Source organism: Tenebrio molitor, chromosome 7 (genome assembly GCF_963966145.1).
Source record: "Tenebrio molitor chromosome 7, icTenMoli1.1, whole genome shotgun sequence".
Taxonomy (NCBI): domain Eukaryota; kingdom Metazoa; phylum Arthropoda; class Insecta; order Coleoptera; family Tenebrionidae; genus Tenebrio; species Tenebrio molitor.
Window position 1 is genome coordinate 243,197 of NC_091052.1, and position 13,279 is coordinate 256,475.

Sequence of the window (13,279 nt, forward strand, 5' to 3'; positions counted from 1 at the left end):
TGTGTGAGCAACAATTACTATTTGAGTTAGCAGTAAATTCTGGAGACTTTTGGTGACTTTTATGTCATGTTCCAACGAGAAAACCATTTTATGAATAGAATATTATAAAAACCAAGATGTTTAAATTTGAAATGTATGCCAGTTATTAGAAACTAATGTCAATAAAGCAAACCGAAATAAAGTAAAATTCTTATAGATGTGAATTGTCAAAATGACGTTTGGTTGGTATCAATTAAAATTACTAGGCGCGCTTCTAATGATTTTTGAATTTAAGTTTTTGTTCTTTATTGGCCAATCGTCAAACGTGACAGGTAGATTTATACAAGTTATAAATTCAAACATTTTGTTGAAAGAAAAATGAGTTCACAAAAGAAACGAACATTGCTTCCCGCAAAAGAAAAAGTGTGGGTGGTTAACAGCTACAATGAATTGCAATTTAATAATTATTATAATCTTTTAACAATGTTTTCCATTTTTTGGAGTATAACCTCACTCTTAGCATTTGATATACGTAAAATCTCAGCAAAAACAGTAATTTTTTTTTTTCACATTTTTTACCGGTACAGTCACTGAATTTTTAGAAACTTTGACACTGACAATTCACATCTATAACGATTTTACTTTAGTCTTGAAAATTTCATGTCAATTGAAACAGTTATTGTTGCTCATTGAGGGAGATATGAACATCAACCGAGGGGAAAAACATGAATATCTCCCGTGGTGCACACAATATTTCATTTTTTAGTGTCTGTACTTAAAAGTTAAAACTTTCTTAAAAATATTTTGCAGGGAAGATTGCGTGAATACTGGGTGCCCCAAAATTCACGGAACAACTTAGCAGTACGTTGATAAGTTGTCATTAAAATATCAGGTAAAAATGTTTAAAAAAATCAATCTTCGTTTTTGCCGAAGATATGGACCTATTCGTTACACTAAATGTGGCAACATTTAAAAACATTCTATGTATCCCAATAGTCTGCAAATATTTCACTTTTGTAAATGAGAGAGAAAAATCAAAGCCATGTTGCCGTGCGTTATTTGAGGTAAAACGGACATAAAATTACTACATATTTGGAAAAGCTGGAAGTAATGAAGAAAATAATTGCAAACCTGATCACAATCGTTCAGAATTATAATGCCAATGGCTAGGAAAAGACAAATAATGAAAATCTTTTTTGATATTTAAAATAAATGAGATCAAGGCTGCACATTTTGAGCCCCCATATCTTCAAATTTTTAAGAGGTATAGAATTTTTTTATTATTTTTCTCATTATTTTCTAACATGAGTTGACATTGCCCCATTGAATTGTTCCGCGAATTTTGGGGCACCCAGTATATAGTTGCTATAGTTTGGTTCTCATGAATTTGTTGTAAACAATGTGGAGGGCGAAAAAATTTGAAATAACCCAAGAAACTTATGAGTTGTTTTTTATAATGTGTATCTATGACGAAAAGAAACAATATCGTGTTACAAAAAAATAAATAGCTATTTATGAACCGAGGGCGTTACAACGATGATTACGCCCGGAGAACGATGAATCCAACTCGACGGCTTTAGCCCGAGAGATGGATATCGTTCGATGGGCGTAATCATTCGGTGACGCCGTGGTGCATACAATATTTTATTTTTCATTACGTGTTCTTTAAAAAAAAAAAATTGGCATCTTTGCAATTATCAATTGATGAGGGCGTTATGAATTCATTACGCCCGCTTATTCTTATTACGCCCTGTATTATGCCCCGGTTGTTATGGACATGTTTACGTATTTCCTATCCTAGGAGTTATCATGCAATTATACTAAAGTGATAAAAGATTTTCCGCTCCGCTTCCGACAGTCTAAATCATTACTGATAAAGTCATAAATTTTGAATATCCAGTTCAGGTCTGCTTCATATGATTGAATATTGCGAAAAGAATATTCATAACAGTTACAATCTCACCGTGTACAAAATTTTTCATAAATTATACTGTCCAATAAATAATCCAAAGCATACATTTTTTAAATTTTATTTAAAGATTCAAAAGCGTGGTAGAAATATGTATATAGATTTATTACTGAATAACCCATAAATATATTTATAAATATGTACATATAATAAAACGTATGTTTCGCAACACTTCACTGTTCCTGAATTAATATTTATTGTAAACCTCACACTATACACTGTGACTTGAGCTACTTTGTTGTGTTTAACAGTATCATTCATTAACTTAAATAGTTCAAAAACAATTTTAACCTTTCATCGATGAATTATTTATCTACGTAACTTACAATTAATTATTTTTCCTTCAAGTAATCTTTGTTTTTGTTGAGTTCCATCCAGTATCTATTACAAACCGGTATCTTTTATTTATTACGGTGAATACTGCAGATTGCATTTTTATAAACGAGTAAACTTGATTTCAAAAGTGTTTGATTTAATCCGATTATAAGATTAAAGATTATACTACCCACGATTTATTACTTTGCTTGTCTACGTATCCTATTTTTAACATTTCTTACAAGCAGTCACATTAAAATGTCGGTTTCATTGCAGGTGAGCATTTCAAATGTCTTGCTTGTCAAATGACCAGATTCGAAAGTTTAATCATTATGGTTTGTTTTTTTTTTACGAAAAATAATCATTAACGTAAGTCACTAAAAATAGGTTCGCTTTATAATGTATATTTTCTTAATTAATAGGTAGCTTTAAAAAATTTACATCTAAAATGATTTTCGAAACTCTTGAAAATTATTATTCCAAATATAATCATTATGTTATTTAGATATTAGTGTCAAAAAACGTGCTTAAGTAAATTAAACTTTCACAATTACAGTGTTTGTCAGCAAGTAGCTGTGCATTAGTACCATATTTGTAAAGTCAATATTGGTTATTTCCATATAAGAATAACACGTCATGAAGGTATTTTTATATAACTTGACACGTGTAAATTAATATTAAAATTCCCACGTCAAAATAGGTACTTTTACTTCGTAAAGGATTTTTACCAGTTAGCGTGTCAACGTAAATCGAAGTTACTTATTTTGTAACAAACTATTCTGACTCCCAGAGAATTATTTGTGTTTCAATATGCTCGTACCTACATGGTGCAATATACACGATTGATTCAATATACAGTGTGGAAATTAAGTAACACATAAATTCAGTCATTCCGTTGATATTAATTTTTTGGAAAAAATCTCGAATGTTATTTATTTTTCATGTTATGACTTTTCTTAAATAACAACCTATATTTTTTATTATTGATTTTGGTAGTACATACTTCTTATTCCGTTTTCAATCATATTTCAAAAAAATCGAGAAAAACAGTGTTAAAGTCCAAATATTAAAAATTCCTTAAATTGGGAAAATGAATGTAGCCACCTAAGTTTGACGGAAAGTTATCAACGGCACATTCGTTTTTATTTTGAAATTATAAAAATAGTTGAAAAATCGAACTAGAAATTTATTACCTGCTCATTTCAAAGTTGGTAATAACGATGATTTCGTGAGGCAAACATTGTAATAAAAAGAAACTAAATTGATTAACCAGAAAAAAACTGACAATAACATCAAACACAAAAATAATGACAGAAATAACATTTTTTTAAATTGAAAATTTTATACGGTTGGAAACGGAATAAAAAGTATCTACTAAAATCAATAATAAAAAATATAGGTTGTTATTTAAAAAAAAGTCGATGACGTCATAAGATGAAAAACAAATGACAGAAGAAACTGAAAATATTTGCTGAAGTTATAATCGCTATAACCCATTCGAGATTTTTTCCAAAATACATATTAATATCAACGGAATTACTGAATTTATGCATTACATACTTAATTTCCACGCTGTATAACAATAAACCTCATACACTGTCTACAACCAGCGAAAACGGCATTTCCATCGTTTTACATATGATACTTAATGGAGTATTTGTGCAACTAACAAGGTTGCTGCTACGAGTACATCCCACTTATCTTGAGAATAATCATAGGGCGGTGCCTTATTTTTTAACTTAAATCGCATTCTTGCATTCAGCATTCAGGTTGTTCGACCAGATTCTATCAAAACTTATCACGGCTAACGCCGAGATTTAATATTTCTATTTTAATAGTAAATCATATTAGCCAAACGATAATGTGTGTGAATATAGTTAGAAAACGATAAAAAAATATGCAGTTAGAAAAATCAGAGTCGGCACTTCAGGAGTTAAATATCAATTTTGTTGCATTACATAATTATGTACAGTTTCACCTTCCAAAAAAAATGATCATGACCGTACATAGACAATATTTTTTGTTTTGACAATGATACAAGAAGCTCGCTTAGTCATATTTCAATGCACTTTACGGGTTAAGATACAAAAAACTTTTTATATGACTATTCCGGGTGACGGACGCAGGTAAATTGCGCACATGGTCAAAATTGTTCACAGATTTTGACCAGGAAGCTGCAATAACGCAGCGATAACGGGATAAACCCCGGGGGTTGAGGCTAATAAAAAATAAATAAAAACCAACCTCCATCGTTTACTTTAGCAAAATAAACTAAGCAAAAATGAATAGGGAATTTTTCTTTTTTTGAATTTTTTATAACTACCTACAGGTTAAAATTTGCAATAAAATGTGTTCGAAATATATAAATATACACATTAAATGTAATGTTTCAAGTACCTGTAACATTTTAAATTTATCTAGTATTTAGGAATACGTGGGAGGATTGGGGCAATTATTTTGCTTTCCATGAAAAATTGTGGAATTCCCTATTAATTTTTGCCTAGTTTATTAAAACTTAGTAGACGCGCATGATTGAGATTGTAGTATTAAATTTTAGTTCACAAAACTCAAACCAAATTGACATTTGCTCAGATTTTTTAACAAACAAAATGTGCGATAGTGAAATAGAGAATTGTGGGAATCCGTACACCAATTAACACTAAATCTCTTACCTGAGAAAAGCAAATTACGATACCGAAAAAACTTACAGAGATTTTCACGATTGGTGCGACAGTAGCGCCTTCACACGTCAGTTATGGGTTTCATTACTAATCGATTATAACTCATTACTAACTACATATTACTGACCGGTTGAATTGTACGCGGGTAATCGCTCACTTTCCAACCTTTAAGGGGTTCGAAAAGCTGTACATTACAAACTGATTGTGAATAAAAATTATAGGGCAAGCCTCTCGGTAAACTATTGTTTCCTTGACACAAATGGAATACATACTTTCCGCCTCGGTATGTAATATACTATTACTCGCCGCATCCAAATATCTTTAATTTTGTAAATGATCTTATCACATCTTATCACACACGTTTCAGACTACCGTGATTCAAGTTTTACCGCTCGCACGATTAACCCTATTAAAAAATTAGTAAAAATTACGAAAATTTAGGGTTACATTCCCTTCATATAAGGCTTCAAACGTGTGCAATCAATTTTCCCGTATCACTTCATTCAAAGCCATAAAATTTAAAAAATTGATTTTGACCAAAATTTAAAAAAAAAATCCGTGCACGCTCATAATTCACAATTAATTCAAAGAACATATTTATGAAATTTGCATCAAAAGAAAATGATTAGTTTTTGAATTATTCCAATTTTAATATTAACACCGAAAAATGATCAAGATTTACAACTGCAGTGTCATAAATAAATACTTAATTGTTGGGAAACATCTGTTAAGAACTTTTCCAGTAATTCTTTAGTTCCTTTAAGGTACCATAAATAACCCATGTCAACTTCTATTGTGGAAGTGACCGCCCAATTTAATAATAAATCATAGCTAAATTTTGCACTTTAATATCGAATTTCATTTATTTCAAAAACCGGTGGTGATGCTTTCATGATTTCAATGACATCAAATTTTTACTAAATGTTTGAAAGGACTTTCAGTGAAAAATAATGTAAATTAATCTAGCGGTTATTGAATTAAAACGAAATATTTACTCGTTTCATTAAAAAAAAACAAAGTGTGTCGTAAAGACGCATAGAAGTGAAACTTTTGCATTACAGGGAAACATTGTAATTATTCTTCAATCACTTTTAAATAGCATATTCACAACAAAATTGTATATTTTAATGAAGAAAATAAATTATAAACAACGATAACACTAAACAATACCGAAATGCGTAACTCATTGTTCATTTTTAAGCCTCCAAATTAAAAGAGAGGACATTATCGATAAATGCCGTGAGGGTGACAACGACAGAAGTATACACAATTTTGCGGGATGTTTGTATCGTGTCAAACAGATTAACTTACCTTTAAGTGAGATGGAAATATTGGCGCAAACTGTTGTGCGAGACATTGCTCCCACTCAACCCGAACTCGACAACTGTCAACCCCCATCACTTTTCGTCACACAAAAAGGTTGCCGATCAGAATTTCAAAACCCTCCCATAAAAAGTTTCACTTCAAAATTTGAAATTTTTACAGAATGTTCTACAGCGTTACACAATCATTCCTGAATTTTTTGAGAATTTTAAATCGATTAGAAGTGTGTGTTTTCGCTCGGGCGGTAAAACTTGAATCACCCTGTATATATGTATACCTATAGTATATCTATTGACTTTAAGAGATCACAACTCTTAAGCGCCACGATGGATGCTCCGCCGAAGAATATATTGACCAATAAAATGCAAATTCCAGATAAAATTTTAACTGCCGTTACTGATTCATTATCATCAAATGTTAGAATAAATAATAATTAATATACTATTTCAGCTAACTGAAAAATAACTATTCATACGATTTCTTAAATTTATAATGTTTTTAATGCTTTCAAAAGTACATAACATTTTTCGTTTATAATACAAAAATTTCCAATTATAATGCGGAATCTAGAAAAGTGCCCCGAATGCTTGTAGCGTTTCCACGTTGAATAACAAGGGAAATCCTCTCGAAAAGGAATTTCTTTGATTTTGAATCGCCTGATTCCGCAATAAGTCGGTTTCAGATGATATTAATGAAATCGATGGCTTCTTTGCACCAAGAGCCTAAGGTTTCAAATCCGTAAAAATGTTCTAAATAGATCAAAGCGGAGTATTTATTTATTAAACCATTTCGTTTGACATAGGTACCTATCGTTGCGTCTCGATTTGTAGTAAAAGCTCTAGAGCTCGGGACCGATTTATCATCCTTCCTCTAGATATCTAGGAAAATCCATGTGATTCTTTGATGTCATAATCAAGGGAGGATAAAAATATGTATTAATAGGCTATAAAATAATGAAACTTGCTCCCTTTTCTTCTTACCCAAAGTGCTAGTTTTCTAACACATATTTTGTAAATAAAATATTTCATATTTTTTGTGCAGCAAATTTATACAGTAGAACGTACACATATGTTGCCTTCCATGGTTATTGTGCGACATTCATGTATAAGCAACGTATCTTAATTAACAACAAAAATTTTTTTAGCGCATTATGGTTTATGATGCAAGTACATTCTCCGAAGAACCAGGCTATTTTTAGTAGAAAGTATCTAATTATATCTAGATATAACGCAATATCTTGAAGTAATTTATTATAATCCTAATACTCATACCTAAATTCCTCAGGAAATTTACGTTACTTCAAAACAAAATTGTTTTTCTCAATAACATTACCTCAGATCTAATAATAACAATATAACACATTTTAGCAAAATCGCTTATTGCAAAATTACCAAACATTTTAATCGCTCCTTTTCGAATAAAAACCATCTTTTTTTTTCTAATTTCATTGTTTTCAAAACGGCCGCACCAGCACGAAAACTAATTACATACATCCTGATTACTAACGGTTTATTACTGATTATGGAAACGCTGCAAGCATTCGGGGCACTTTTGCAGATTCCGCATTATTATCGGAAATTTTTGCATTTTGCATTGTAAATTAAAAATGTTATATAATTATGTTATCAATACAGTTCCATTTTAAGAAAAGACAAAAAATGGAAAATATCTAATAGGTGTCCATAGACCTAGGGATTCCGAAATGCAACCCTAAATTCCAAGCGTTCCCACACATTTTTGCATAATTAATAAACTGAACAAAAGATTTGAACATTTTTTTGGACATAAAGGAAAATTTGTTTATTTTAACACCAAAAAAACGGTTTAGATATTCAGTCCGCCGATGATGTACGAGTATAACTTATAAAAATAAATCATTGCATTTGATTTGAGGCATGCACTTATTTTATTTACGAGTATAAATAAAGCCACGCGTAAACCATGAATGATGATGTTAAAAATGATGGCAAAGGGTTCATTTTTACTCATTTTGTAAATAAACAAAAGAGAAAGAAATTTCGTGATATTTAGCGTACTTAATTATTAAGTGTTCAATATCACGATGTCAAGCAATACTCACTAAGCTTCGACAAAATATGACGAAAAGAAAAACTTTGTAGAAATTCACGTTATTATCAGAGTATCTTCATCGAAAAACTAGATATCCGCCCGCACAAACTGAATTTCAACTTACCCCAAAGCTTACCTAATGAAATTACGAATAGCAACAAGTGGGCGTCTGAAGCGCCAATGAGAGCGTCACTACGTAGGCGTCTCATCTTGTATGTGCGTACAAATGCACTATATTAAACGAAATCTCAATGAATAAGATTAGTAATTAGATCATCTCTAAATTGATTGCTTTGCCAGTTTTGAGCGACGTGCACAGGATTACTTGAAAAAATGGTAATTTCGTAATTGATTTATGTTTATTGATTCATGCCTGTGTCATTGAGACATAACGAATATCGTACTTTTTCAGAAAAATATTAATTAGTGTTCCGAAGATGACGTTGTCGGCGGTGAAGTGGCGGACATACCCTCAGGAGTAGTGCGCAATTAAGGGCGACCGAGGTGCGAGGGTTGGTGTTGCCCTTACTCCTCGAAATTACCCAACGCCACCGCTGGCTACTATGCAAATTGCACACTGGTTCCAAACCCTCATTGCGGTAAGTATCACAATTTTCATTGATCCTGAAGCAAATTCATAAGAATTAGTCGGAAATTAATATCCACTTTATAAATTTCATAAAACACCATCATCGGTCAATCTCTGATTATTATTATCCATTCAGTTCCGAACGGAATGCAAGGCCATAAATTTGATACAAAAATCTTCGGTTAGCTTCTTGACCCCTTGCCGATATTACCGTAGTATATATGTACCTGCTTAAGACTTAAAATGATGCAATAATTCAATAACCCTGTTTGTCGAAGTGCTGAACATTTGTATCCATTAACGGATTCTGAAAAAAAAATCTATTCTCTTACATTTTAATTTCTTTAAAACACAAGGATTTATGTTTACAGTTTTCTAAAAATTTGTATCCAGTATTCTCTTTATAAGTTCTGATTCATCTGAAAATAGTATGTAGGTACTTAAAAAATTTTGGTTTAGAGTAACCGTTAATTAAATTTATCGTAATTAATAAAACTTTCGTTTAGTTTAAATTTTCACAATTCGAATCTTTTGTTATTGGTGCAAACAATACCTCTAGGTACAGTGAATTTTTTTATTCGATGAACCATAGGAATTTCCATGGTGTAAACATTATTTTATGTTAATGGTTTTTCTACTGCTAATTTTTTAAAATTATTTTTCGCACACTTTTAGCTTACTTAATTTTTCACAAGTTCTGAGAATTTTTTTAAATAGTACATATTACATTAATAATTTAATTATTTCAACCCATTTTTCAATTTCATTAAAGTTGGTAGGCTGTGTCCACTGACATTGAAATAAATTATGTACGAAGTTCTAAAACTGAAAAGCAAACATTTTAACCCCTATTATTAAAAGATTTCCCAATTCGAAAGATTAAAAAAAGATCCCAGGAAAACAGTTTTATTTAATGAAACATTTAGGACCTAAATTGTAAATTTTAAACTAAAGAGGTGGACAAATATTTTGCTGTTTGAATGCTCAAACTGTTTGCTAAAAGTCGCTAAACAGTAACCTAATCGGTCTCTAAAATGATCGAATAATAAAATTAATACAATTATTAATATTATAAATTATAATATATAAAAATGGTCCAGTAATATGGACTCCCAAAAATGCTGCCCATAAATTCACCTTTTGGGGCCATTGTGTATGTGTTTCTTGAAAAAAAAAACACCAGAACATGTAGAAAATTAAGTAAGCTACAAGTGTGCGAATAATCATTTTGAAATTAGCAGTAGAAAAACCATTAACACGAAGTTAAGTTTACACTAAGTAAATCCCTATGGTTCATCGATAAAAAAAATTCACTGTATCTACTGTCAATAAATAAATACAGCTCACTTCAATTAACATCATCAATGGGAAAACCGTCATAATAATTTTACCATTTTTTTAAAATTCCTTTATACCTTAAAGTGTCGATTACTTAATACCAATTATTATAGTTAGCGCTTCCAATCAAGACATAATATTTGTTTTAATTTAAGATTCACAGGTCCCTTCGATGAGTGTTATTTTGTCAAATAAGTGATAATTTTTTTTTTTAATTTTATTGCGCTTAGCACACCAAGTCAAGATATATCTACTTATTTTTTTCTAGTTTGAATCTTGTGATGTGGCATTAGATATCCAATAAATTCAACGCCTTCTCACGCTCAGTGTGTAGGTGTACATAAGATGTATAATAAAAATTTACAATGAAATTTTTAATTATACGAGTGATTAATATCTTCTACAAACACTTCGAACGCATCTGTCTATTTATCAAAGCTAAATGTATAACACAACATTCAATAAAACGAATTAAAACGTCCAAAATTTTAGTTTGTTTAAATGTGTTAGTAATGCTAAAACAATTCGGCAACGTAAATTGCTCAGTTTTTATCAATAAAATATATTTTTTGTTCGACACTGTCAGAATTTGAGAATTTTCTCCTATGTGCACGGATTTTGATAAATGTCACAACTTGTTAAAACGAAACGTCAAGCTAATTTTAAAGATTTTAAGCGATTTGGAGCCTTTAAGGGGCTCGTCGAACAAAAAAATGTTGTATTCAACTCGTTCCTGTGTAAATTGGGCCTTTTTTGGCACTCGTGGGCCACTCGTTTCACTCGCGTTTTAAAATGGCCTTCTCGTGCCAAAAAAGGCCCAATTTACACACGAACTCATTAAATAAACTACTATTTTGTAAAATTGTATCAAAATGAAGTAATTTATACAGTAATTTGTGGGCGTAAATAATGCCTTTTGCACCCTAAGCCCTAAAAGAACAACAATTAATTTTAATAGCTATTTTATTTGTTGCATCTCATTGGCAACCAACAACATAACTCTTGATTTTTGAGAACGAATCATGTCATTTATTTTTTTCAAAGCTTTAAGGTGTATTTAAATGATTTTACAAAAATATATTTCATTTTTGCTTCACCAGGCTTACCTTCTTTTATTGAACTGGTCGATGTATTTTTAATGTTGTAGGTATTAGCTGTCTTATTAAACAACACACAATTTTTCGATTTTTTTGTAGATAAATACTTTTTATGTGAATGTTTACAAGGTTAACATGTGTGGGTATTGTTACGGTGAACATAAATCTTGGGTTTAACTCTAATATAAATTTATAGACAACTTTTAAGCAACCTACTTTGTACATACTTATTTTATAATCCTAATCGAAGGCATTTCGCAGTTTTTTTAAGCTATCTATGACATTTCAAGATTATTCATTATTTATATTCGTATAGTCCACAAGAGACGGCAATAATGCTTCTTAATTTTACAGTGATCAAATTTAATTTTATATGTTTCGATCCAAGTAGTTTTAGCATTCATTTTGACTGGCATCTCCTCGTCGTTACGAGTTCGAAGTTGACGATACATAGTAACAACATACAGTGATTTTTTTATCAATAAACCATAGGGATTTACATGGTATAGACTTTATTTCGTTTTAATGGTTTTTTATTGCTAATTTCAGAATTCTTTTTCGCACACTTTTAGCTTACTTAATTTTTCTGATAGTTTTTTAAAATGTTATTACATTACATACATTAATAATTTTAATCCATTTTAAAATTTCTTTAAAGTTAGTGGCTATTCCCACTGACATTGAAATAAATTACGACGAAGCTCTAAAACTGAAGAGCAAAAATTTTAATCCCTATTATTAAAAGATTTGCCAAATCGAAAGATAAAAAAGGTCTCCGAAAAACAATTTTATTTAATGAAACATTTATAATCTAAATTATGAATTTTAAACTAAAGAGGTGGACAAATATTTTGCTATTTTAAATGCTCAAACTTAATCGGTCTCGAAAATGGTCCAATAATAATAAAATTATTAATACCTAATAAGTAAATAAAAATGGTCCAATAATATGGACTCCCAAAATTCCCGCCCATAAATTCACCTTTTGGGGCCATTGTGTATATTTCTTGTAAAAAAAGGAACTATCAGAACTTGTAAAGAATTAAGTACGTACCTAAGCTAAAAGTAAATGAAAAATTATTCTGATATTAGCAGTAGAAAAACCATTAACGCGAAATAAAGTTTATACTGGGTGCCCCAAAATTCGCGGAACAATTTAGCAGTACGTTGTTAAGTAGTCATTAAAATATCCGGTAAAAATGTTTAAAAAATTCAATCTTCTTTTTTGTAGAAGCTAGAATTCGTTACACTAAATGTGGCAACATTTAAAAACATTCTATTAGTGCGATTCTGTTTTAAAATTTACCAATATTGCTACATAACAAGGTTGTAGTTACTATGATATGAAGCTGTTGATTGGTTGGATCTATGCAAAATCAATGTTATTCAATAACAATATTGCTCAATTTTGAAACAGAATCGCACTAAACCTCCCGGCATTTTTTTAACTCTGAACATAGTCCATACTTATTCCCTATGTTCAATTTAAAAAAACACAGATCAATGCATTGTGATTTGCTATGCAACCAACTATACCGAACACCAGAGATTTTGTAATAATGTTAAAAATTGTTCCGATTGATGGAATTGGTCTATCATGTGTTGCATTGGAAATGTCACGCACATTTCTAATGCTCTCATTGGCATAGAATAACTGCATTACAGCCCATTCACAATAGCGTTAACGTTACGTCGATGTTAAAACGTTAATGTTAACGTTAGATCTAATTACATGTATTTCAGTACTCTTTATAAACTATTTCCGTTGGCTAATTTTAGAATGTAACGTTAAGAATCCAGAACATTTCTAGAACTAACGTTAACGCTAACAATATCATGCAACATTAATTTTCATCATAACGTCATTGTGAACGGTCCACAATGAAATACATGTAATTTTGAATTTCTAGATCTAACG

The 13,279-nt window shown here is 30.6% G+C and overlaps 1 protein-coding gene across 2 annotated transcripts in view; it reads left to right on the plus strand.

Annotated features, from left to right (window-relative positions):
- The window catches only part of LOC138134583 (uncharacterized), a 49,518-nt gene that overhangs the window by 33,477 nt on the left and 2,762 nt on the right, over positions 1 to 13,279 (plus strand). The window contains exons 1-2 of one of the 2 annotated variants that reach the window (XM_069052937.1): positions 8,569 to 8,673; positions 8,750 to 8,936. In XM_069052937.1, coding sequence (XP_068909038.1) covers positions 8,901 to 8,936 — 36 coding nt within the window. In that variant the 5' untranslated portion in view covers positions 8,569 to 8,673; positions 8,750 to 8,900. Of the gene's footprint in view, positions 1 to 8,568; positions 8,674 to 8,749; positions 8,937 to 13,279 lie in introns of those variants that run through there. The other variant, XM_069052936.1, reaches the window with a different exon arrangement.